General features: G+C 48.5%; 2 protein-coding genes across 10 annotated transcripts in view; one reads left to right on the plus strand and one right to left on the minus strand.

Annotated features, from left to right (window-relative positions):
* Window positions 1-12,642, plus strand: part of ILDR2 (immunoglobulin like domain containing receptor 2) — a 50,020-nt gene extending 37,378 nt beyond the window's left edge. For 5 of the 7 annotated variants that reach the window (XM_076351421.1, XM_076351373.1, XM_076351394.1 and 2 more), the window contains 4 exons: window positions 1,260-1,376; window positions 3,140-3,350; window positions 4,240-4,933; window positions 5,787-12,642. In XM_076351421.1, coding sequence (XP_076207536.1) covers window positions 1,260-1,376; window positions 3,140-3,350; window positions 4,240-4,933; window positions 5,787-5,822 — 1,058 coding nt within the window. In that variant the 3' untranslated portion in view covers window positions 5,823-12,642. The remainder of the gene's footprint in view (window positions 1-1,259; window positions 1,377-3,139; window positions 3,351-4,239; window positions 4,934-5,786) is intronic. The other 2 variants (XM_076351383.1, XM_076351404.1) reach the window with 1 other exon arrangement.
* A 6,328-nt stretch (window positions 12,643-18,970) lies between these two features.
* Window positions 18,971-24,800, minus strand: LOC143166743 (uncharacterized). 3 transcript variants are annotated; one of them, XM_076351450.1, is made up of 4 exons: window positions 24,782-24,800; window positions 23,715-23,934; window positions 21,283-21,369; window positions 18,971-20,827 (listed from the first exon to the last, which is right to left on the minus strand). In XM_076351450.1, exons 3-4 carry the CDS (start codon window positions 21,332-21,334, stop codon window positions 19,908-19,910), a joined length of 972 nt encoding a protein of 323 aa, XP_076207565.1. In that variant the 5' UTR covers window positions 21,335-21,369; window positions 23,715-23,934; window positions 24,782-24,800; the 3' UTR covers window positions 18,971-19,907. The 3 variants fall into 3 exon arrangements, with proteins under 3 accessions (XP_076207565.1, XP_076207556.1, XP_076207573.1); XM_076351441.1 differs by having other exon boundaries at window positions 21,283-21,372; XM_076351458.1 differs by lacking the exons at window positions 23,715-23,934; window positions 24,782-24,800 and having other exon boundaries at window positions 18,971-21,157; window positions 21,283-21,323.
* Between the last annotated feature and the right edge of the window lie 1,504 nt (window positions 24,801-26,304).

Genomic DNA, 26,304 nt, shown 5'->3' on the forward strand with positions numbered 1-26,304 from the left:
GTGGGATAAAACAGAAAGAACAGGTTGGCTCAAAACCACCGTCCAAGTATTTAAATAGTGCCACAAGAGGAGCGCTCATGCAACACTGCAGTATTCACACAAGGGAACATATTAACCCCATGCAAGGCAGACAGGTTCCATTTTGTAGTGCTAAGTGAATTGTCCTCATGACAGTTCTCTAATGAGGCTGAATTTGAGGGTTGTAGTTCTCTTTTGTACTTAGACCGGTGTTTCCGTCAATCTTGAAATAGCCCCAGGCTGAGACCTTTCTTAAATAATCTGCTGTAAAAGCAGGTATTTTCTTCAAAGTCCTGGTAGGTGGAGTTCTCTGCTTGCTGACTATAGACCTGCCTTGAGGTAGTCAGGCTGTTCAGAGGGTTAGCAGGTAAAGTGTGCATGGAGCCAGCCTGCCAGAGTTGGAGCTGCTGTGGCTCCAGGTGTGTAGGGGCTTCTTTTCTACACACAGGAATGTGGAAAAGCCAAAAAAGCTGTCCAGGCTTCCCCTGCAAATGGAGTAGTCCCAGGAGTCAGGCGCTTAATGTATGTGTAAGACATACCTTTTCTGTAAAATAAAGCATGTAAAGAATGCCAGAGCAGGCAGTTTCACAGTTACCCAGTGACCTGATTGGCCCCATCATTGGATTCGGTATAAATCTCAAAGCGGTGTGACGTACTTTGTGGGACTTTGTGTGTTTCCTTCTGTATTCTCTGGAGCTTCTCCTACCACATGCTCTTCAGCCTGTGTGAGCAGAATTCATAGGGATGGGAGGGTGGAGTGGTCCTGCAGAGTGACAGCTCCCAAATGCTCAGCCACCTGCTTCCCCTGCAGGCTGGGAGCTTATGGCCCCTGCTGCATAGAGGAAGCCTGATCTTCTGGGACTGCTTCTCCCATACCATGACGAATCCTTTCTGTAGTGCTGAGGAAGGGGAAATGAGTGCTACTTTTCTCTCTGCCATCCTCTGTGGGAGGTGGAATCACTCTGTGGCAATGACACCACTTGATGCATTTGGTTGTACAGATTGGGCATTTCCAAACCATTTTTGCTGTTACTGCAAACTTTATAAATGATGCAGCTGCTCACAACTTCACATCCCACGTTACAGACAAATTTCTTCTGAAGCAAGGACTGACTCACTCTGTTTTGGAAGACGCAGCCTACCTGCCTGCAGACGTGAGCTCAACTATTAGAAGTGGTATTGTTGGAAAGTCTCCTTGGACTTAAATGTGTTTTCCTCTAATGCTTTTCTTTTCTCCCTAGCAGTGCGCAAAGGGTACAGGATCCAGGCTGACAAGGAAAGGGACTCCATGAAGGTGCTGTACTATGTTGAGAAAGAACTGGCTCAGTTTGACCCAGCTAGGAGGATGCGAGAACGATGTGAGGAACGAGCATGGTTTGATTTTTTTTTTTTTTCACTGACCTGAAAAAGACTGCAAATTCATAGTTAAAAAGTTCACTGGCTTTGCCTTAGAGCCGACCTCTAGGATATGATGTCCAGGATATGGTAGTTGGGGCAGATAAAGTCTAGATTTTAGGCATCTACAGGTATGTTCTGATTTTAAAGATCTGCTGCTTACCTAATCATCCTTAATTAGAACAAACAAGGTGAGGGATACTCAAATGCTCATGAAAATTGTCCACTCGGATAATTGAACTTTTGGATCATCAGCATCTGAAAAGCCAAGTCCGTACTCATGCCTTCTACAGCCTGTGGTGTGATAATAGCTGGGATATTGTCTTCACAATTTCTGTATGTCTTACGGCGTGGTGCACGTAAATTCCCAGCATGGCAAAATAGGAGCAGGATGTTTTTATTGAAAGCGTGTTTTGTGGGCTGCAATGACCACAGTGTGGTTTGAAGGATGCAGAAAGGTAGTTTGGAGTGGCTGTTGCCCTGCAGGAGCAGGGACTACAAGAAAGATTCAAGAAACCGGGGGATTGTCGGATTTTGTGACACTGGTCAAGATAAGATGAGAGGTGGTACACGCATCAGTACTGATGGCTTGGCAGTCAGACAACTGCAGGTGAAGGGGAGGAGGGTGGTCAATAGGGACATGATGCAAACTCAGAACTGAGCTTCTGTGTGGAACTCCTCACTTGCAAGCTTTATTTCCCTAAATAAAGGCTGAGGCTGCACTTAATGGGTGTCAGAACACAAACCCAAGTGATGATCTTTCCACATTAGGAGGCAGAGGTACAGTGGTGGGACAAGGTGTGTGCATGAGGAGAGCTTGCAGTGCTGCTTTGTCCTCCAGCTGTTCTGTGTGCAGGACAGCAGCAGGCTGGGGGCTCAGTTCCTCTGGGCAGCATCCGACTTGCACAGAGCTAACCCACATTAGGCACTGGTAGAGGCTCATTTAAAACGGACGCATGAGATCTTGCAAATCAATGAAGGTAAGGGCTTTAGGGAATGACACTACATCAAAGCTCTGTACAGATTAGGCATAACTAACAAATTATATATACTTCTAAAACAGTCATTGCTGAGCACACTGTCTTCTCCACCCACAAGATTTACTATAAAAAGACCTCTCCAGATTGGTGTGTCAGGCCTCCAGATGTCAACGTGCTTGACGGGGTAGAGACTGACAGTGATTCAGTCTCTTACTTTTTTCTTAATCTTTTTTTGAGTTTTTTGTTTTAACTGGGCAAGTCAGGCCAAATCCAGAGCCTGTATCACACCAGGAAGGGGGGAGGTGGCACAACTGCTGTGATGATGGTCCACCAAGCTCAGCGATCACCTCATGAGGGCGGAGAGTTCACATGTGTTACTGAAGCAGGGCGGAGGGGCGATTTCTGCATGAAGACCGAAATCAGTTATCTGGAACACAGGCATCTGATGCCATTTGCGATACCCTTAGAATATCCCACCTGGCTGCCAGCTACCAGGTTAGAAGACCTGTAGGTCCAACAGCAGCTCGATGTCCAAACTGAGCCCCAGGAGTCTTGGGCAGGATCGGTCAAGGGTTTGGAGAAGGGCCTTGGATTCCATTTTGATTTTTTCCTAACGGAGGGCAGCTCAGCTTCTTTCTGAAAAAGCTGCAGCTGTGCTCACCACAGCCTTCTTGTCCTCTCCTCCCCTCTCACACATGCTATCATGTGATGCCTATCTCATTTCTTTTCTGCAACCTCCCCTGCAGATAACAACACCATCTCTGAACTCAGCTCTTTGCATGAGGAGGACTTGAACTTCCGGCAACCCTACCGCCAGGTGCGAAGGAAACCTCTGCCTCCTGCAGGGGACCTGGATGGCGATGCTGAATACTGGGCAGGAGTGATGGGCGGGGGCAGCACATCGAGATCACAGGCTGTCTCCGATTACAGAGATGAGCGGGACAGTTTCCGGCACAGGTGAGGAGTGCCGTGTTGGGAGGCAGCTGTATCTGGCAAAGTAGTAAAGAATACTACTCCTGCTGCTCTGGTTCTGCGTAGCAGGACAGAGGGGTTAGAGAGAAACATGAAATCTGGAGATGTCATTAGATGAGGATGGAATGAATCTGATTCTCACAAGTCTGCTGAAGCCTACCCAGGTGGGCAAAGCTAGATACCAGCCCCATTCCAGGTGGGATGTAAAAGGGAGATCAACAGGAAACCAAGCTTCCCTTCTCAAAGTACTCTCTTGAGATTTGTACCTGATCCCTCCAGCACTTCCCAGTGCTGTTGCGCTTTATTAGGAGTCACACCCTGGTGCTTTGGTGCAGCAAGACTTGTACTCCAGGCCTAAAGGACTGGCACTCTGGTGCCTAGAAGAGAGAGATCACATCCTTCCCTTACATACCAGCAGCCCAGTCTCCCAGAAGCAATGGCAGGGATTTCCTTCCCTCAATACTGGGCTATTGTGCCAGGTCTTTAAACGTGCTTCAAAATTGCCCTGCTGTGACCTTCTGTAGCCAGGTTCTTGGGTTTTCCCAGCAGGACATACACCTACAAGCTTTGGGGCCAAGGAGAAGCAAGTCCAACTCTGCATACTGGAGGACAAGGGAGGTGCGCTCTGGGGTTAATCTCGTGTAACATTAGACATGTAGAGTCTGAGCTATGTGCACTAAGCTGCCTTTACAGTCAGCAGAGAGAAGCAGGGATTTCGAGGATGTGATACATCTCTTCCTACAGAAGATGATGAAAACAGGTCAGATGATTCATGCCCCAGGAGTGCCTGTTTCCCTCCATTGTCTGTGAAGGCAGCCGAGGGGATGAGCGCAGCTGAATCCTGCCCTCTAACACTACCTTTTCCATCCTCCAGCCAGCAGAGATCCAAGTCCGAGATGTTGTCCCGTAAGAGTTTCTCTGTGGGAGTGCCGGCCGTCTCTATGGATGAGCTGGCAGCCTTTGCAGAGTCCTACAGCCAGCGGACCCGGCGGGCAGACAGCCAGGAAACTCGGCGTTTCGAGCGGTCAGAGTCGCATGGTGGCCGTGGCGGAGGGCTGCCCCACCAGGATAGCTCCATGGAGGAGTACTACACCAAGCGTAGCAGAGGGAACCGAGAGCCGCTGACTGACTCGGATCGGGGCTGGTCATACAGCCCACCCCGGAGACGGGCCCATGAGGAGAAGCACCTGCCCAGGCTGGTGAGCCGGACGCCTGGAGGGAGCCAGAAATACGATCACTCCTACCTCAGCAGCGTCTTGGAGAGGAAATCACGGAGCTACGATGAGAGCGGTGATCACAGTGAAACCCCCTCAAAGCTGAGCTCACAGCCTAGCCAGAGAGGAGGGGGAACATATTATGCCTGGTCACCACCCTCTACCTACAAAGCCGAGAAGTCGCAGCAGCAGCCGCAGCAGCCACCACCACCACCGCCTCAGCAGGAGGAAGGGGAGGACACCCTGCCCCCGTACAGCGAGAGGGAGCTGAGCCGAGGCCCTTCGTACAGGGCCAGGGAGCAGGCCTACCTCAATGCCTCTGACAAGAAGAGGAAAAAGGATGCCAAGAAAACAGTGAGGCCATGTCTGGTGTTCCTGATCTAAATAGGCTGAGCGGGGAGCCACCAGGCAGGGGTTACTAACCAGAGGTTAGGGGCAGGGGGGCTCCCCAGGAGGGTAGAGCCTGGAGTCTGAGTGTGGGGAACCCCAGATAAGGGGAGTCACTGTGGGAAGAGGGCAGTCACTCGGTGTAGGAGGCCAGAAAGGGAAATAGGTCCTACACAGGACTCCATGCTGGAGGGGAGGGACAGATGTGCCTGGGACTGGGGAGGTAAGGGATGTTTTTGGCATCTGTGGCCTGGTGATCCAAGGAAGTGGGAGTTTATCTAGGGTTTAGGAGGCTCGTGGTAGGGAAGGGAACTTACCCAGCGCTTACAGAAATTACAGGGCATTGCTTTGGCCTTGATCCTTGATAAGGGTTGAGAGGCTCTGTTCTTCTGGACTGGGACAGGGCTAGTAGCAAGGCATGGTGTAAGAGACCTCAGGTCTTTCTGAAAGGGGTGAGATGAGACTCCTGTGGGTGCATGCCCGTGGGCGTGTGCAGGGGCTATGCATGCCAAAGGCATCCCTCACACAGGATACCAGCAAGTACAAAACATCCTGCCACAGTCTGGGCTAGTGAGGACTGATGGGTTCATGGTTGTTGGGGAAGGGGAGCTGGCTGAAGTCTGCTCCATGGGGGAGACCTTGTCGTTAGAGCAGCTTGGCTGTTAGCCCTGAGCTTAAGTGGCATGTGTGAGAGAGGAAAGGGGTGGGAGCAGACAAAGCTGTTGCTGTTCGGTTGTGTCTCTGTCAAAGCTACATCAGTCTCTTTGTTTGTTCCGTGGGTGCTTTCCTGTTGACGTTTCTCTTCTCTCTTTCTTCTCAGAACGATTTCCCAACAAGGATGTCTCTCGTGGTTTGAAGTTGTTGTGGACATGTCATGTTGATGGGCTGGATACCGTGAGGTGACTGCGTTGGAAAAGAGAGAGAGCAACAAGCAAGACAGGCCTCCGCAAACCTTCGCAGCCACCAGCCATGGACTCTTTGTTTCAATTGTTTGTTTCATCGGGGGAGCCGAGGCTTTCATAAGAGACAGACTCCTATGAACAGCACTCGGTCTCAGAGGCTCTGGGAGTCTGCCAGGAAAATGAGGCCAGGGCTCCCTTTGGCACCCTGCTTTCCAGTGCCCTCCATTCTGTGCCGGAAGGCAGCCACGTCCCTACTGTCCCTGCAACCCTGAACTACAAGTGAGGCTGCCTTTGTGCCTCTTGCCCTGTCTCATGTGCAGAGAGGCCTGTGTGCATACCTCTTGCTCTCTCTGTCTCCTCAGTTCTTTGTTTGGATCAGAATTGTCTCCATACTTATACTTGGAGCCTTTTCTGTATCATCTCCATGCTGGGAGGAGGCCTTGTTCTTACAGCTGCAGACTGCCTCCAGCTGATCAGGCCCTAAATTGTGAAAGAAAGTCTACATCCTTTCAGACAATATAGAAAAGGACTGATGAGGTGTTACTTTGGCGAGGGCTGGACAGAGAGAGAGAGACACAATTATGGACCGGTTTGTTCAATATATTTAGTTCTGTTCATTGTGTGATGAGAGTTGCAGATGAGATTGATGTATTGTTTTGAAAGTGGATCAAAGTAGCTTTTACTGTGATGGGAACATGATGTGTTTTTTTCCCCCATTCCCAACTGTGATTTGTTTTGATACAGTTGCATTTTCTTGCAGCTGAGCTGTGACCGTGTAGAGCTTCAAGCTAGAATATCTACTCCACCGTATCATAAGCAGTGCTCTAGCCCTGCTGGCGCTCTGCTTCCAGCACCACCAGACATCTCTGTGTAGTGAGTGGCCTTTTTGTTTTAAAGAAGCAAAAAGGGGGGAAAGTCTCAGTGAGAGGACAGCTGCAGATCTTCATTCTGTGCTACTGGTATTACTTCTTTCTGGTCATTGTTCCCAGCCATTGAAGAGAGCAGTAACAGCAATGGAAAAAGAATTAACACTGTGGATGAACACAAGCTTTGAAAGTCACCTTTTTCACTTACAACCATTTCATTCACTTCAGTTGTGACATGGTTTTAGTGGCTGTTGTCTCAGGAACAGCTGAATTTAGAAGTGAGTGCTTCACACCATCTGGAAGCCTGACATTCTGGTTTTCATAGGGTATAATGCAGTCATTTCTTTAATTTTTAGCTGCTAAAATCATCATGTGAAGGAAGATGATGGGAACATTTTAAGGTCTGGTATCTTGATCCCTATTACACCTACAAGCAACTTAGCGCCCTGTTATGTTACGGACATTGTCAGCCTCTGAAATGCCGTCTCTGTTGTTGCTCTGGAAATCTGGGGAGCTGTCTGGCCTCAGGTGCTCACTCTGGCAATACTGTTTTGACCACGAGATTTATTAACGTCACTGCAGTTGTCTATAAAAATGACAGATTCATTTCTCTGTCACTCCTTTGCTGTATCAGTTCACCAGGAATGGTCAGGGGAGTAGAAGAATAACCTCCACAGATTTGATGACAGTGCAGTTTTCATGCTAGAAGGTGAACTGATAAAAGGATGGCTTTCTTCTCCTCCCGTGCTCCTCTAGTGATGAATGTAGTTTTGGAAATCCCAGTCCTGGGTCTTCCTGGCCAGACAAGAATTAGCCTGCAGGGGCATACAATCATGGAATCACAGAATGGTTTCAGCAGGAAGGGACCTTTAAAGATCATCTAGTTCCAACCCCCCTGCCATGGGCAGGGACATCTTCCACTAGATCAGGTTGCTCAAAGCCCCAGCCAAGGTGGCCTTGAACACTTCAATGATGGGGCATCCACAGCTTCTCTGGGCAACCTCTTCCAGTGTCTTGCCACCTTCATTGTAAAAAATCTCTTCCTTATCTAAATCTACCCTCTTAGTTTAAAATCATCGTCCCTGGTAAAAAGTCTCTCTCCGTCTTTCTTACAAGCCCCCTCTTAAGTATTGAAAGACTGCAGTAAGGTCTCCCCGGAGCCTTCTCCTCTCCAGGCTGAACAACCCCAACTCTCAGCCTTTCCTCATAGGACAGCCGTTCCAGCCCTCTGATCATTTTCATGGCCTATCGGAGGGGCTTCCAGATAGTCAGGCACGATTTGCCCTTTGTGAAGCCATGCTGGCTGTCTTTAATCACCACCCTGCCATCCACATGCCTTGACATAGCTTCCAGGAGGATCTGTTCCATGATCCTACTGGGCACAGAGGTGAGGCTGACTGGTCAGTAGTTCCCAGAGTCCTCCTTTTTATCCTTTTTAAAAATGGGTGTGATGTTTCCCTTTTTCCAGTCACTGGGGACCTGACTGCCTGACCACCATGACTTTTCAAATAGGGAGAGCGGCTTAGCAACTACATTTGCCAGCTACATGCCAACTACATCTACTTGTATTATGGCTGGAGAGACTAAATTTTAAGTATTTTCATCTTTTCTCATCTTTAATGTATGTTCCTAGGAAAATCACAGCGCAGTTCACAAGAGGTAGGCAGGTGGTTGCCATCTGAGGTCTCCATGGCCTTGGGAGGTCTACAGAGCTACACTACATGTTATTTTAAATTAAACATTTCATCCCTGACATACGGTGATACTAGCAGCAAGAAACGCTGATGTTTTGTTAGTCCGAAAACCTTGGGAACCCCTATGCCATGAATTTCAAGGGAGTTTAACCTGCTATCTTTCCCATGAGACATCCAGCAGACTGAGGAAATGTTTTACATAGAAATTTGAAAGTGCATCTGCAACAATGACTATGTCAGAAAGGGGCCAAAATGGTGATTTAACAGTCTCTGAATACCTATAGCTTTTAAATCATACTGAAAGCCAGAGCGTCACAATCATTTCAGTTATGTCTGTCCCCCATCTCAGTCACCGTAGTTTATTTGATCAAGCCCTCAGGAATGAGTTGTGTGTGTATTAAAAATACAAGCCTTCTCCTCATTTATTTGAATCAGTTTTGTTTGCTCGATGCTGGTACTTTAGGGCATTTGTACACTGCGTAGGAAGTTGCCATTTTATGTATCTAGCTTATAAATAAGTAGTTGCAAGCTAATTCTCTTAAGAAAACTATTTTAATTGTAGATACAACTGTTCATAAGAACTATCCCAACATTTCTTTTGAATCCAAGTACCTGGAAACATACTGAAGATTTTATGAGTAGTGATTCTATGAGTTGTACCAGATGATAAGAATTTCAACCTCAAAAAAAAGAGCAGGTCTTAATTCCCTGAAGTCAGATCTGGGCAGCACCCATCAGTTGGCTCCACCTTTGCTCTAAAATTTTAGATTTCCTGTCTCCCTATACAAATCTGAAGGAATTTTCAGTTACTGATAGCGTCTGTCCTCAGGCCATCTTTATTTTTCCCATTAGAAATGTGTCTGCAGCAGCACCAAATGGACCAAATCAAAAAGCAAGGGGTGAGGTAGAGTAGGACTTCCATCTCTATAGCTACACAACCTTAATGACCCGTGACTCTTGCAACAGAGAGGAGCAGGGGGGCAGAGGCTGATGGAGAGGCTGAGAGGAGCCTCTTGTTTCAGAAAAGTAGTGGTTTGTGTCTGCAACATCTCTGCGACATTCTGCGACACCTGCAGAATGCTGGCACCAGGAAATAATGAGCCCGATTATTATAGGGTCTCAAATTAGAAATTTTCCAGTGATCAATTTTTATTGCTGGCATAAGATTAAAATCCTTTTCATACAGGATATGGATGTCTGGGTCATGTCAAGGACAAGGATGGTTTTGTGGCCTTAAAATGAAGCATCACAACGGTGACTTGCAAAGAAGACAACCAAGATGATGAGTGAATCTTGTAAAAAAAAAAAAAATTAAAAAGAGCCCTTAGAGCAACAGCAGGATCAAGTACACTGTAAAAATTCCAGCGGGTGGCTTCAGTGCGAATATCCTCAGACCCTTCCATTTCCAGTGAAATGGAAAATTAACAAAACTAGCACTTTGAATACTTACAAATTTTGAGAAACTCCAACATACATCACCTGAGACAGGCAGCCAGAATTACTCAGGTCTTTGTGCCGGCATATAATATAGGGGACTAGAACTGTAAACATCCTAGCCTTTGTTACTGCTACTAGGTCAGAGATGGCCATCAGCAGCGAGCCCCAGGCCCACCTCACCTTCCCTGCAGCCGGCATTGGCAGCTGTGTGTGCTGAGTTTCCCCAAGAGGTCCCAGCTCTTGCTCTGAGGTCTGGGTCCCTCTGTAGCTCACCGAATTGTGGTTTTCACTCTGGCTTGTGACTGGGTACCTGCTGCCCGTGGATCAGCAGTTACACTGCTTTCCTGACTTCTTCCAACAAGCCCCTTCTAGGTGGGCAATACCAGTTCACCTGTAACATAAGACAAATGGTTTTGCAATCACCAGAGAGACTTACATGCCAGTCCTCTCCAGACTTAAGACTGGCCAGAGAAATTTGTGGGAGGGAGTAGCAAAGAAAGTATCGGGCATTGTAAGATGGCACTGGCCTTTTGCAGGGAGGAGAGAAGGGGAATTCTTGGAGCATTTTTTTCAGGGGGTTTCGGGAGAGTTAACACAATGGATGCCACCACTGGGCTGTGACCAGCTTCCTCCAATAACAGAGTGATCTGACATTGCGCAGAAGAGCTTTGCTTGGCCAAGTTGCCAGCCTACTCCTACAGTTCTGGGTTGTCTTGAGCAAAGTAACTGCTAATTCTCCATACACTCAAAAAGGACTATGTCTCTCTTGACCCAAGGTCCCTCCCAAAACTTCTTCTCTGAAGAGGTTCAGGACAGCCCCTGGGCTGTACAAATACAGATCCCTGAGAGGGAGCAATCACAAAACATTGTAGAAGTCGAAACAACCACAAACTGTTACAGGTACATGAATACACCACCACAGTGTTTATCACGCCTGGGCTATTCCGAAAATAAATGTAATGTCGTGGAGATTGTTTTGCTGAGAAACCACTTGGAGCTATCTTGCGTTTTCTCCAGGGAGCTTTCACACAGGGTTGTGGGTGAGGATCTGTTCTGTGTCACTAAGTACAGGGTTTGGGACATGTGGAAACACGCTAAAGGGGCTTTAGCTCATTTCTTGACTGGGTCCAGGAGCAAAGAGGCCTTTGGCATAAGCTAGATGCTGCAGATCTGACCCTATGACTCCGGAAATCTCTGTGGTACAGCATCTCCATCGGGCTATACTGGCCATACGTGCTTTCTACAACAGCTGTGACGTTGAAACCATCCTCATCGTCACTTGGGGCCCCTAAAGACGCTTTTCTATTGCCTGGGAGTTCAGAAAAGAGATCCATTTACGTAATGTGATGGGACGGCTATCATTTTGATACTATCTTAAAAATGCTAGCTGGATTACCAGCATTAGAAACAGAAGAATCTTAAGAATAAAGTTAGCTAATACAAAGGAATGAATCTGCCATGATTCCCATGACAGTCCTCTTGCGACCTTTATAATTGCTTTTTGACATTCACCCCTGCCTGCTTGGGGGCCTTTGCCAGGAGAGACCTTCACCACCTCTCCCTTTCTGCCTGTCATTTTTTGTCATGCTTGTAATCCCTCTCTGACCCCTCTGCTTTCCTTGGCTATTTCCAGTTAACCTTCAGCATTGCGCCTAGGGGTTCCGGTCAATTTGGATGTAGAGTGAGTGGCATTTTGTAGAAAGACATTTTTACACTCTATAAAAGCAAAAATTACAGAATACACAAAACAAAACCCCAAGCCCTCCAGATATTCTCTCAAGCCCAAGCAGGGATGTTACGGGAAACATTTTAAAAATTAAAGCTGAACATAATTTCAAAATGAGTAAGTATTGTTTCCAACCCCAGGGCAGCTGCAGTCAGAGCTCTGAAGTGCAAACAACAGAAGCAAATGCATTCAGTTTTCATTGTCCTTGGTGAGAGCAGTGGCAGAGAGAAGCAGCATTTCATGAGTCACAGAAAGCAAATGGGATTCCAAGATGCTATTAGTTACATTTGAGTTTAAAAGTATGAATTAAAAGTTGACAGGCTCATTTTAAAAGCAAAATTCAGTTCAAGGGAATGGCAAGGTTTTAATCTCTAATGCCTGGTGGTGGCTCTCCACCACACCTGCTCACTTTATATAGAAAAGTGGTTTTTTTTCTGCAAAGCCTCTACTAGTGCTTCGAGAACAACATGCCCTCTGTCCCCCAAGCACCAAAATGAACTCGGAGGTGAAAGGAGCCTCTTGTGCATCCCTGTCCCAGCCAAACAGTCCGCAGAGCACCGACACTGTCCCCATCATGCATCCCAGCAGGGTCACCTTTAGTTCTGTTTGTACAAGCTACGGTCTGGGGACTCTGGGGTGGGAGGTAGGCACTCGCTGTTGCTGACTTTTCATAGACCCTGTCGAAGGCCCCGGACCAGGGGTGTAGTCCTCTTGCTGTTTATCAGTGAGCTGGGTTTTTTTCTTCTGCTGCTATTGCTCGCCTGCAACAGCCATTTTCCCCCCATTATGCAGTGAGTGAGTGGGTTTCTTTGCTGTACTCGGCTGTTGTTATTTTACTTAAATTGCCCTTCTCTCCTGTAATGAACTTATTTTCAAAATGGAGGGGAGAAGGACATAACAATACTCTGTATAATGAAAATACAACACTTTTATAACTTTTTGGGACACATCCCCATCCCCAATTTCCAAGCATTATACATTTGCCATGCTTGCAATTTCAAAGTTGTTGCTCTTGAGTTGTCACCATGGAGAATAAAAGCAGGAAAAGCTACCACTAATCTGCCTTTTTATTATCCTGCAGGCAAACAATTTGCCCACTTTTTTGCTAAGAAACAAGCAGTTTACACGAGCGGTTTTCAACTCTTTTGATTAATGGACGATAAACCAAACATTTCCCAGTGGAGCAGCAGACCCCTTCATAAATTTCATACCTAGCTCACAGGGTAACTTACACAAGCACATTCTGCCCTGTCTCCTTCCATGCAAGAGATCCCTAGAAATGCCCCATGGAGCCACACTACTTCACAGAAAGGAGAAACTCTCCCCTGGTTTTGCAGACCTAAAAACTTTTTCCCTGTAGATTTTATTGGGAAACTTTACCTTTTTTTCTGCAGACACGTTCTTTCCTTTTGGCAGCTTGACCCCTTCGTGCTTATGTCTGCAGTACTCTGGATTGATGTTTTTCCTCTCTCATAAACAAGTAACTTAATTCAGATCCCATCTCCATGTTATAAATAATGGATGCGGACTCTCACACTGTTTGCAGATGTAATCTGAACAGCATTTATGTGTTTAGGTCCATATCCACTAGGCGTTATCAGCAGTCAGGTGCAGAAGTGCATGCAGCTCCAAGCTCTGGTCTGTATTTCCCTGTGCAAGGCGCGTCATCCCTCGGCTCTTCAGTCTCCTCCCTGTGGAAAGGGAAGCAATCCAGAGCCACCTGTTTCCTAGGGCAATGCTGGTCAAGCCCCAGCGAGCTCAGGCCTGCTCCGGACGCCTCTCCCAAATGCCGGGCTGCATCATGCCACTCAAGTTTTCTGCCTCTGTGCAGAATTAATGCCCCAGCTTTACACCCTTGGCAAATACGGATCCAGACGCGAACGCAGGCTCAATCCTCACATTCATACCCTACTAAGCCAACAGCCGTGGCCCCCGGGTCAAAAACACCACGTAAGCAAGTTCCCTCCTCGGAGACCCACCAGGCCCCTCAGCTTGGGGCACAGCACCGAGGGGAAGCCCCCCAAGGAACCCGAAAAAATACCTCCCCCCCCCCCCCCCTTCTCTGCTGGGGAGAGGAGTGGGGGGAGTCGGTTCGGCTCCTGGTTCGCCCAAAGAAGCCTACCGACCCGGCCGGGCCGCCCCGCTTGGTTTTGACCGCCCTCTCGCAGGGTGGGGGGGCGGCCCGGGCAGCACCTCTCCGCCGGCGCTGCCCGTGGATGGGCGCCCCCTGGCGGCCCGCCCTGCCGCCGCGAAGTAACGGCCGCCGCGGGGAGCGGGGGGGCGGGAACTCCCTGCCGTTCCCACCTGAAGCGGCAGGGTCTGTGGGGGGCAGGGGTCGGAGGTCTGGTGAAAGGCTGATCGAACGGAGTGTGTAGCGTTACAGATGGCTGATCTTAACACTTGCCTCTGAAAGCCGTCGTAAATCCTTTTTTTTGCATTTTTGAAGGTGCTCAGTGTTCCTTTGGGCCTCTTTATTCCTCCTCCTTCCCTCAAAGACACCCCCACCCCACCCCCCCAAAATGGGAAAATCTCCAAACCTACAAGAAGAAGGACAGGTGCCCATACCTTGAAGACAAATGGGGGTGCGGAAGACGTGACAACAGGAATACTGAGCAGTCACCCAGCTCCGTGGGAAGTCGCTTCTGGCTGGGGAAATGTTTATGCTAGCAAAGTAAAAGCCAGAGGCACCCCTACAGCTCCCGCAGTAACTTCTGGTTACCCCTCATACAGGTAAGGCCCTTCTGTGTCCAGACCCAGTTGGTCCAGAGCTCTTAGCTGTAGATACAGGTTTGCGATTCAGGGCCATTTCTGAATTGGAGAAATGAGCCTGAAAAAAATTGCCTGAAGTAGCACAGGAGCACTTATTCCAGGAGGTGTAGTGCTTTCAGTTAGTCCTCTCTGTGAGGTAGAAATCCTTTCTGGTTATATTTCAAGTTTGTTTCCATCAGCCCCTCTAGAGCAGGTGTTGGTGGTTTTCATGTCCCAGTTATCACATCTTCTCTTTGAGCAACAGATTAGTCAGCACACTCGTCTCTGAATAGGTACTCCAAGGTAGTGAGAGTTTGAGCTCCAACTGGATGCATTTTACACTCAAGAGCCTGATAAATGATTAATTTATTTAGTCTCTTAAAGTTCCCTGCTTCCTGGCAAAGCTAGAATGTGTGCTTCTACAGGCCTCAGTCCTGCTCACCTTGGAACTACAAGTTTTGGCAAGGACTTTAACCTCCGGTGAGGTAGAGGTCAGGTAAAACTTTATCATAAAAAGCTAAAGGCTTTACCTCTTACAGATACACTGCTGTGTCCTACCTAAGGACCACTGCATCTATTCGTCGTCACTAAATCTATGTACAATCACAGAAGAGACACTTGTGGTCCATGCAAGGGGCATCCCTCCCCGACTGGAGGATGCAGAGGTAAGTATGGTTAAAGCAAGTCAGCCAAAAGAGAACCGCCCAGGGGCCTCTGGCACTGTGGGACTGTGCCCTGTTGAGGAGGGCATAGCCCAGCACGGCTTGCTGCTGCTGGCCGTAGGCTCCCCTTAGGGAGAACCCTGCTGCTGACAGCAGCCCCTGTCAGCATCCCCAACAAGGGGAACTGGAACTCCTCTCTCATTTTCAGATCAGTAAAATTCTGCAAGAAGGGTGAGGTTACTAAAATGAAGACTACCTTAGCTATATAAGCTCTTCCTGGATTTCTCTTTCAAGTTTTTGGCAATCTTAGAAGGGTAGGCCTGCACAGTCAAAGTGTGAGGAATACCTGCCTAAAATGCAGATCCTACAAATCTTTATGCATGGACTTGGCTACTATTACTAACTGTGTGCAGAAAGGATGTGTGGGCCTGGTACCTGGAACATTTTTCTTTAGAACTTGGAGCCCCAGCAGTTTAAGCTGAAACCATCAGCACAGTCAAGTGCTTGGGATTTCTGAGAAAGTAAAACTTAGCAAATTAGCAAAAATGCAGTCCGCAAGCATCCCAGAGCAGCCAGTTTACAGAGACTGCACTGTGCACCCCCGGCAGCCGGAACCGACTGATGCAGCTCAGAACCCGTACCTTTGCTGAATTGAGCTGCCAAGACCAAGAGGAGAGCACTTGGTCCCATGCACAAATGGGCCTTCACCTAACGATGGCAGTGACAGAACATGCGTGGGTAGCAGACTCGGAGCCTAAGGTATGCTTTAAGTAGCACTGGGGGAGCGAAATGTGGTTTGTTTGTTGGTTTTTTTTAAAATAGGAATATATTTTTATATATAGTAATTTTTGTTTTCACTTCTGAGAAGAGAGATCTGAGGCTGCCTTCTGTTCAGGCCAGTATGGTGCCTGAGTGGAAAATTTCACTCCCCAGTTTCGGTAAGATGCAACTTAGGCTGGTTCTTGTAAATAGCTGTAAAAGGAAAGTTACTGCAGCAGAGCTCTGTAATCAAGAGGTCTCCATGGACAGCCTGTCATCCTGATGAGAGACACTTCTTAATTAAGCAAAGATGCCACACTGTAGCTGCAACAATTCCCTAGTGTCCCAACTTCCCTCATCATATCAATGAGTCTGGAGTTAGAGCTCCCAACAACAAGGGGGTTTAGAGAATTTCAAACAAATTATAAGTCTAAAAGTTCAATGCTCGAGCATGTGCAGCATGCAGAGAACTCACTTCAAAACGTGTTTGAAGAGCATTAACACAGTTTTGTACTACTGCAAAGACCTTTGAAAGGAAGAGTGCGGGTAGCATCCCAAGTCTTGCCAGGGAGACCTGAGATCCGCGCATTTCTGTGAAAATCTCAACTTGCAGGCAAATCAATTAAGCAGCAGCCCTTGCAACTAAGCTTAACTGAGTTCCTGTTTGAGCACCTCAATTACACTGATTTCATGATTAAACTTGTTCCGATTAATGGGAAAAAGAGAAAGAATCCATGGTCAAAATATTGGACAAACTGTTTAAGCTAATGAGGGAGGATGCTGGTGTGGTGAAGCAGCTGGTAGTGAGAGCCTGGAGGAGAGAAGGAAAACAGCTGCCTTCAGACAAGCACTAAATGCAAGCACAGGAGCAAAATGAAGAGGAACATGCCCGTGTGCTTCAACACATCAAGTGGCAACACAAAAATGCTGCATGAATATTGATCACCTTACTCAGCTGATTAGTACCCGTAGGTTATGTCTGTACCAGTGTGTAATATAGCCCCGGGGAGTGAACCTGGGTGCCCAGTCTCTGATCATCTGCTCTACATAACGTATTAGTGTGCTATATTCTGTACTATATTCTGGAGTAAAGTTCTTTGCAGTAGTCCACATTCGGTAACTAATTGCTCCTGAAGGACCACCAGTTGAACAAGGCTGTCTGCTAGGGTACCCTGCAGGAGCTACATGTCTAGGAGACTAGGGCACAGGCCCACCAAAACCAACACGTGGTCTGGGCCATGCCTAGCTAGATGGCAACCTGGCATGTTTGGAAGTTCACCTGGGCTAATACCACTTGGCTTCTGTGCCCCTGGCACCTTTTACTGTGCAGACGTAACCGTTCTGTTCATTGCGTTGCTTTGCTCCTTCCACAAACGAACACGATAGGCTGATATTCCAACTCCGAGGCAAGAGACACGTTTTCAGTCAGTTTATGGGGGAGAACGACCATTCAGAATAAATACGTATTTTGGTAACAGTATGTGTGGCAAGGGCACCACAGAAATTAATTGTAGTTTCCATCGTACTGTGGCAATGGGGTGTGTCCTGGTTTCGGCAGGGATAGAGTTAATTTCCTTTCTAGTAGCTGGTACAGTGTTTTGGATTTAGGATGAGAACAAAGTTGATAACGCACCGATGTTTTAGTTGTTGCTAGGTAATGCTTACACTAGCCAAGGACTTTTCAGCTTCCCATGCTCTACTGACTGAGGAGGCTGGAGGTGCACAAGAAGCTGGGAGGGGGCACAGCCAAACTGGCCAAAGGGACATTCCATACCATGTGACGTCATGCTCAGTACATAAACTGGGAAAAGCTGGCCGGGGGGGCCGCTGCTCGGGGACTGGCTGGGCATCGGTCAGCGGGTGGTGAGCAATTGTGCTGTGCATCACTTGTTTTGTGTATTATTATTATTATTATCATATTATTATTATCATTTTATTTCAATTATTAAACTGTTTTTATCTCAACCCACGAGTCTTTCTAACTTGTGCTCTTCCAATTCTCTCCCCCATCCCACCGGGTGGGGGGGAGTGAGCGAGCGGCTGCGTGGTGCTTAATTGCTGACTGAGATTAAACCACGACAGGGTGGTGTGTCTTCCTGATGGGGCTGGGGGAATGCAGAAACAATAAAGGCAATGTGTCAGGCTTTTCCAGGTCTAGTCCTCCCTAGAAACATTAAAAAAAAAAAAAAAAGAAGAAAAGTAACAAACATCTTAAATGATGTGTTTCTTGGGGACTATCAGCAATACTGGCCACGTTACTTATTTCCTTTTTGGCCTGTCTGCTATCCTCCGACACCAAGGCTCTCAGTCGTATGTACCCTACCGCTTGTGAGGCTGTGGTCTGGACTGGACTAATGCAGTTTAAAATGAACTCTCCGAAGTCTGTCATTTAAAAAACGTGGATCACCTTATGGATGTGACTTGGGGCACAGCCATGTGAACAGTTAATCAGCACAGCTGTATTAATTCAGGCTCTAGGGGGGAAGGTAGGAGTAGAGTGAGACCAAATGACTTAAACCAGATCTACTGCCAATGGAGCATGTAGCTGTGCCCTCTGTGATAGCAGCTGGTGGCTAAGGGAGGTATGGATGTATCCGCATTACGCAGCCAGTAATTCCAGTCACATTGCTACTGTTCACAGCTTGCTTGTTTCCTCGGGATCCTGTGCTCCTCAAGCTGGGCATTCTCTTTGTCCTTAGTGATATCCCCCATTTGGGAGCTCACCTCGGTGTGAAAGCTCATTGTTAGCATTAGGCCTATATGCGGTGCTGAAAATAAAAAATCTACACCACAACAGATGCGATCACTTCATTTTCTTGCCTAAAGCACACTGTGATTTCTTCCCCTGTTTGGCTCCGTGGGTGGAACAGGCATTTCAGTATACACTGCCACGTTCATTACAGGGAGTTCTTCCGCACTAGAGATATTAACATCTTTGTTATTACTGCCAGTTCTCTCCTCCCCCGTACCAAGTGGTTGCCTGAGCAAGAATTCCTTTTAAGGACAGACTCCCAGTAGTAGTATTCTCCTCCTCAAAGTGAAGAGCTCTTCAGAGGTCAGTTCCTTCTGCTTTCTCAGAATCCTGCCTCCCCCGTATTCCTTAGAAAGTCATTATTAAGGATGTCAAAATCACTCACAAAAATATCACAGAAATTCTAGAAATCAGTGTCATAATTACCTCTTCGTAATCATTAACAACTCAAAACCATATTGAGTTAAAAAGTTTTATGCAAGAAAAAATGTTTAACATTTAATATAAAATCAGTTTGACATAGCTTGTTTTTCAAACGTCATCCTTTTCCCGTTCATCAACTGACAATTAGAAGATCACAATTAAAAAAGTAATCCTAAATACTTTTAAAAGCCTTATAAAAACATTCATAAAGTGCCACCCACAAAAGCACCTAAACAAGAATCTGAGAGAAACACCTATTAGGATGTTAATTTACTTAATTGCTGCTGAGGACTAAGCTGTCAGACAGCAGCGCAATTTGTGGAACTGCCGATTTAACAACCATACAACCCAGCAAAAACACTGTTCCATAGACGTGGCCCCAACAGAGCATCAGCTGGGCCCACAGGTACGCAGAGGCACCCAGCACAGTGTTGTGGGCTTTTAAAATAAATAGATGCTAACACCACCTAAACCCAAGAATACCGGCAATGGGAGATGTGGATTCTAAGGGGAGCGATCATCCCAGGCTGTGGCCTTACCGCGAGGGCGAAACCCAGGCAGCTTGTACAGAAAACAGGTACAGATTTTAGCTGGTTTTTACCGGGGTAAAAATCACTCCCCGCTACAAATAACAGAAAAAGGCACTGATCCTTGGAACATCTCTATGTTCTCCTCTCTGGCCTTGAACGTACCGTACTGTAAGCACCTTTCTTTTCCCAATCCCCAAAAGAGGGGCTCAGAACCACCGCACCGCAGTGAACGTGCACTAGTTTGTTCGGCAGCGGCCTCCCTCTTTGCTCGAGTGTCTGGGCAGTGCTCACAAACAGATTTACCCGGAAGAAAAGGGGACAGGCTCCGAGGGCTCCCTCCCCCCAAATTCGTGCCCCATATGAGGTGTCCAGGGAGCAGCTGTGTGTCTTCCCAACACCAGGTAGCTGCCTATGGTCCACACGGCCTTCTCCTCTCCAACGACTACTCTGTATGATGCTTCTGGTGGCGCACCAGCTGGGGCTGGAACCGAAAGCTTTCCCCACACTGGGTGCAGCGGTACGGCTGCTCCCCTGTGTGGATGCGGGTATGCTTGATCAGGTTGGAGTTGCCACTGAAGCCCCGGCCGCACTGGCTGCATTTGTAAGGCTTCTCGCCAGTATGGGTACGAGCGTGGTTAATGAGGTCAGAGCTCTGCCCAAAACGTTTGCCACACTGCCCACAGGCATAAGGCCGGATGCCGTCGTGGGCTCGCTGGTGCTGAAGGAGGTGGGAGTGTTGGCTGAAGCTTTTCCCGCAAGCTGGGCACTTGTAGGGCCGCTCGCCTGTGTGCATACGCTGGTGTTTGATGCAGGTGGAGCTGTCGCTGAAGATCTTCCCGCACTCGCTGCACACGTAGGGTTTGAGCCCAGTGTGGATACGCTGGTGCTTAAGGAGGTTGGAGCTCTGGCTAAAGCTCTTCCCACACTCGGCACAGGTGTAGGGTTTCTGGCCCGTGTGGACCCGCTGGTGCTGGATGAGATGGGAGCTCTGGCTGAAGCCCTTGCCACACTCCCCGCACAGGAACGGTCGCTCCCCAGTATGCATTCGCTGGTGCTGGATGAGGTGGATGCTCCGACTGAAGCCCTTGCCACACTCAGAGCAGATGGTGGGCCGCTCTGCACGAGGGGCTCGCCGTGAGGCTGCTGCCACCCTTCTCTCCTGTCTTTTCACCAGGCTGATATCAGAGCAAGGCAGTTTAGCCTCCTCTTCCTCCTCACAGTCACCTTGCTCCGCCTCTGGGCAACTGCGCTGACTTCCATGGCTGTCCCCCAACTGTTCCTCTCCTCCTCCGGACCCTGCTGCCAACATGTCCTGCTGATCTGTGCTTGCAAGGTGATCTGGAAGGGGACCTACCTCACCACCTGGAAAAAAAGTACGACTCTAACTGTGATTCTCGCTGGGAAGTGGCAGAGCAGAGAACGGGCAAGCTGTTCTGCTAGGGAGCCTGGTCTGCACCATGTAGGAGAAGCAGTAAAGAGAAGACTGGGAGCAAATGGAAACCTAGCTGCAGGAGAGGCTGTATGGTGTCATCATGCGACCCAGAGCAGACGTGCCACGAACAGCAGAGCCAAGGGCAATGCTACAGGTGTCTCCTTGCCCCCAAGAAATCTTCACATTTTGTCTTCTTAATATTCTGTCTTCTTATACATACTCTTAACAGCAGGCTGACAAAGGCAGGCTGTCTGCCTGCCCTGAGGGGGAAAGAGCAGGTCTCAACATGAGCTGCATGGAATAAAGTGGCTTAAATAACACTGAGGCAGCTCAAAGAGCATTTTGTTTGCTCTGTGTTTATAAACTTATCTAACTTATTCCTCACCCATGTGCGTCTCCTCCAAGGCCTCATGATCTTGTTCTTCTCCTTGGTCCATCTGGGAAGTTACGTCAGGTTCAGCAATCAGGAATCCTTCTTACAAAAGCAAACAAAAGTAATCTTAGTTGCATATTCAGCAAAAGCTTGTCATATGTCTTAAAAGCTACTGTCCCTGCGCTCAATACGGGGAACAAGCAGAGTGGTTGCATAAAAGAATGGAATCAACTGAGCAAACATTTATGGACATCCTGAGCACTGCTGAGGTATCTGGTGTCAGATACTTCCTCTTTCCTTAAAGGAGATTCAAGGTTGCCCCTCTTCTGATAAGCAATAGACATTAGGACATACACCAGACGTGCTGGACTCAGGATTGGTTGACAGCAGTTGTAGATACAGGTGTAAGCAAACAACAAAACCCAGCCATATTTACATTTCTTTAATAATGACAGCCACAAGACTAATTACTCTCCTAAGATTATTTTAAATGGAAAATTACTCTTTGGTCACCAGAACCTGATTTTCTTACTTGCTACCTCATCTCTTTTCTCCTCCAAGAATCTCAGGCTGAGGCAGCAAAAACCAACAAAACGGGCAATTTCATGTCTTGTCTACTCCAGCTGGATTCTGTTAGTTCCCTGCCTGGCATCCCTACTGAGCTCCAACAACCGCCATGAACGGAGCTGTTGGGCAGGGTGCTCTTACAAACGCCATCAGCACCAAAGACAAGAATTTTTCCTTCAGTATTTACTATTTTAAGGCCAAAACCAGCCAAATGGTAAGCAACAGCAGTTAGCATCAAGAGGGCAGGCATTAGCAGTTGCTGCAGAAAAAATGCAGAACAGAGAAAATACAATGGTAAGGAGAATCCCGCTTTATTTTAAAAGGTAAGAATCAAAGATGGCAGGGAAAGGATGCCACATGGACGAATCTAGGACCAGAGAGTGACGTGCATCACAGCTAATATTTTTAAAGCATTTAAGACGTTACTTTTTCCCCCCCTTTTAATCTTTATAGTTACTTAATGCTAGTTTGCATCACTTCAAAAATATACTCCCTGAACTCTGCTTCAAGCTACCAATCTCTCTGGACAACCAATACTGCTGGACAACTACTCAAGCTCCAGATGGAATTAACTAACTGGGCAGATGGGCTGTGGTGCAAACAAACACTGTAAACCGATGGGTGTCTGGTCCCGCACCACTTCATCCATCACCAACAGCTATTTAACGGCAGGTAATGGGTAATAAGGGATTAGATAGTGTCAGAATCAAGGCGACAACTCAAATGAAGGGAACAGTTTTGGACCTCGGTTTCCAGTGATTATAAAACCACCAGGCTTGAAGTCTTTGATCCTAGGTGGCAAAGCTGGACAGAAAGAAAGGGAGTAAGCAAAAGAGAAGGACTGCAATCTTGAACTACAGAACCATGAAGAAAAAGATAATCAGATAAGAAAAAAGAAGCCTTAGCAAAAAAAAAAAAGCAGCCTTAAAAGTTAATAATCTGAGTCCCTACTTCAAATATTTGCTGAATGCTGAAGTGGACCACCCCTGCAGATGGATCATTTCCGGCAGTTCCAAGCTGATACACAAAGGGAGGTTGCTTTCTGCAGCCCTACAGCTCTCAGGACTTTGCCACTACCAAGAATTTCTGCTGCAATTTTGGCAGTCCAAGCTGACCAAGCTGTTTACATGCCGCAATATGTTCCAGATGGCCCACCCCCACTCTAGAGCAGGAGGAGTCAAAACCCTGTCCACACATAGACCTTCCCCCCAGGCAGCTAACCACAAACAGCAGGGTTTCTCTCTGAAAGCTGTCAACAAACAGGAACTTTGGTGGAGCAAATCCCTCAGCATTTCAGAGGTGGTACCAGCATCTGACAAATGTCCAATAACAACCACCCGGGGAAACATCTAAGCAAGCAGACAAGGTAGAAAGAAGAGTTTCCTTCTGACCCTGCAAAAATTTCCTAGCTTGGGTTGCCGTTGACACACTGCTGTTATGCTCAGATTTGCTAAGGCAGCTCAGCAGAAAGCAGATAGCCTTGATACAATTAACAGGCTAGTCTGGAGTAAGGAAAGAGTTTCTTCCTTTCTCACAATCACAGTCACGTCTCTGTGAAAGGAGGGGACAAACCTCATCAACAGAGCGGACATTCCTTCAGGGATTTCATCTGTGACTGGGAGCAGCATATCCTTGGGCGTATTGGGTTATTGCTTGAATGTGGAAACCGAAACAGAAAGAACGTCTGTGTATGTGGGTGTGTGGGGTTACTGTAGGCAACATCCACAGCTTTACTAAAGCAAGATATGAAAAGTATCTAATTTGGACCTCCAGCAGGGGCTTTGCAAACACACCATACTGTTCCTGGGGCCTTGGCTTTAGTATTGTGATAGCATATATAGATTTTGTAGCTGGGTCCTACAATTTATGTTCTTTACCTTAGTTATTTGCAAACTGCTACTTATTTTCTCTTCCGACCACTCAGCTCTGTATTCCTCCTGTGGTTGTACCAAGCTGTGGAGGTTATGGGACTCATTCTAGTGCAGAGTGCCATACTTTCAGTTTCTCGTGCTCCTTGGGATCTTGCAGACTGGTCCTGAAGCGCTGTCAGTGGCTAAGCGCTCTCCGCACAGTCATGCCATGCATGACAGCACAAACCTGCAATTCAGAAGAAGGCGTTCAAATCTTCCTCTCCCCAATTATTATCTGGGATAGATAATGCTTGCAGTAAAGTCAAAAGGCGAAGACATTTTTATCACAAAAAACAGCTAATTATGCGGCTGCATGAATTTGCCCAACACATATCGGTCTTGTCTTGGGTGTGATGAGAACCCCCTTCCCTGTACCATCAGATATGTTCATAAACTACAGCGCTTGTCAGCGACTGCCTTCCTGCCCAGCTCTGTGCCCAGCTAGGGATGCTGGGGGGGCACTGGGGGACAGACACAGGAGGCAGAACGGGAAGGCCACTGCGGAGTGCGCTGCCAGAGCACCCAAAGGCAAGGAGGTGTGCAGGGCGAGCAAGTACTGTGTAGCTTTTGGGAGCAAGGATTTTCCACAGAGCAGGGGCAGGGGTGCAAAGCTGCCTGTCTGCAACAGCAATCAGAGGCACTGGGTGGGAACTGGGGAAAGATAGGCATTTGCTCTGCGGCAGGTGAAAAGGGATGGAATGAGGGGGAAACTGCATTACTGGTATGGGATGCAAGCAGACAAGGATGGCAACTACAGCAGAGTGGGGTCTATAAAAGGGGCAAGTCGGCCCTCCCCTTCTCCGAACTGCACTTTTTCTTCTCCTCCGGGTAGCTCCTTCCTCCACAGTGCCGGCAGACAAAGGCTCAGACACGGGTTTAAAGCCCGGCTCTCAGTGCTGTTGGCCTCCCCCGAAAGCCGGCACAGACCTGCGTGGGCACCCCCGGCCCTGCCCCTCACTGCCGCCCTGTCCCCCAGCCGAGCGGGTGCGGGAGGCCCGGCCCGGCCCCGCCGTGCCGTGCCCTGCCGTGCCTACCTGCAGGGCGCCCGCTCCCGCCCGGCGCCCGCCCCGCTGCGCGCCGGCAGCAGCTTCCTGCTCCGCGGGCAAAGGGCGCTTCCTGGGCGGAGCGGGAGGCGCCGGGCTGGGGGCCGGGGCTGGCCCCGCGGGGAAGCCCCTACAGCTCCCGTGCCTGGGGCACCCCGCTGCGCCGTCCGGACCCGCGCCCCGCTCCCTGCGCTCCTCGCGGGGGGAGCTACACCGCCCTGGGCCCCTCGGCTTGACACCCTGCGCCTGTCTGCCCGCGGAAGCGCGCCGGGGAGGGGTACTCGTCGGGGTCTGGCGGGAGGAGGGATGGATTGTTCGCGTTTATGGCTGCCCCGGAGCCTTAAACCCAGTACCCCTCAGCAGGCTGTTGCCCAGAGGCAGGCCCTCGCGCGCCCCAGGGTTTTCAAACGGCGCTGTTGTTTTGTGGCCCCTATGCAGAGATGGGCATTTGCTAAAGTGCTTTCCCTTAGCCCAGTCAGGTGCTTTGACATCCAGCTGTCGAGCTTAACTTTAGGGCAGAGGGGAAGCGGCTGAAGTGGGGTGCGTAGTACTTGTCTGTGGTGGAAAACAGGACACACAACAGTACACAGCAGCCCCTTGTGAGGACACCATGCCATGCAAGGTGGGAGAGGAGATGGGAAGTCACTTTGTTCTGGAATTATTGCCTCACTTGGAGAGTTTGCCCAGGGGAAGGAAATGTACATGTGGTTTTACAACGCAGTGCTTGCTGTCCTTAATTTCTCCACGTAACTCATACCTGGAGGGAAGAAGGTGAATGACTATGCTGTGTTACATTTTCATGAAATGTGGTAGGAAACCTGAGAGATCAGGTGAGTAAATGAGTTCTTCCCTCATTGATGTTAGAGGAGTTCTGCCTACGCAGTAGGTGACATAGGAAAGGGTTAACTTAGGCCTCTGCAGTTCTGAACTTAAGCCCACGCCTGGAGACCCCCTTCAGGGCACTGGAGCACAACTGCTGGTGCTAGAGAGCTGTTGCATTGGGGTGCACCAGCCAGCTCTCTCCCCAGGCAATTCCTGGCATGGCTCTGTGCTTAGAGCAGTCCCCGCAACGTTACTGCTCACCGGTATAAACCAGGCTGTTCCACTTGGATACACCCGCTGTGGCACAGGCTTCCAGCACTATCTGAGCTGGCTGCTTTCTTGTGCGGTGTGGGGGCGTTCGTTCCCTCGGCCTCACGCGGTCGCAAGTCTGATTCCAGGGGGGCTGCACCTCAAGCCTGACAGGAACCAGCCATCTGTGAGACCACAGCTTTTCTTGACGTGGTGACCTGGATGTTTGCTGTTTTCTTGCCATGGTGACGTTTGGGTTTCCCTGCCACCTTACCAGGGGACCGGGAGTGGGTTTGAACACGGAGGAAGCCACCCTGTGGCCACAGACGCAGGCGGGAGACAGCAGATGCGCTTCACTCCACGAGGATGTAAAAAGCAAGCAGCTTTTCACCTTGGCCCCTGTATCCCAACTGATAAATACACTTCCTTTTTGGGTGGTGGTT

The sequence above is a fragment of the Aptenodytes patagonicus genome, chromosome 1 (genome assembly GCF_965638725.1).
Source record: "Aptenodytes patagonicus chromosome 1, bAptPat1.pri.cur, whole genome shotgun sequence".
Classification (NCBI taxonomy): Eukaryota; Metazoa; Chordata; class Aves; order Sphenisciformes; family Spheniscidae; genus Aptenodytes; species Aptenodytes patagonicus.

Coding starts and splice junctions, on each gene's coding strand:
- LOC143166743 (XM_076351450.1), bottom strand. CDS start 21,334: ATGGACCAAGGAGAAGAACAAGATCATGAGGCCTTGGAGGAGACGCAC. Junction 20,828..21,282: donor CTTGGAGGAGACGCACATGG/GTGAGGAATAAG, acceptor CTTTTTTTCCAG/GTGGTGAGGTAGGTCCCCTT.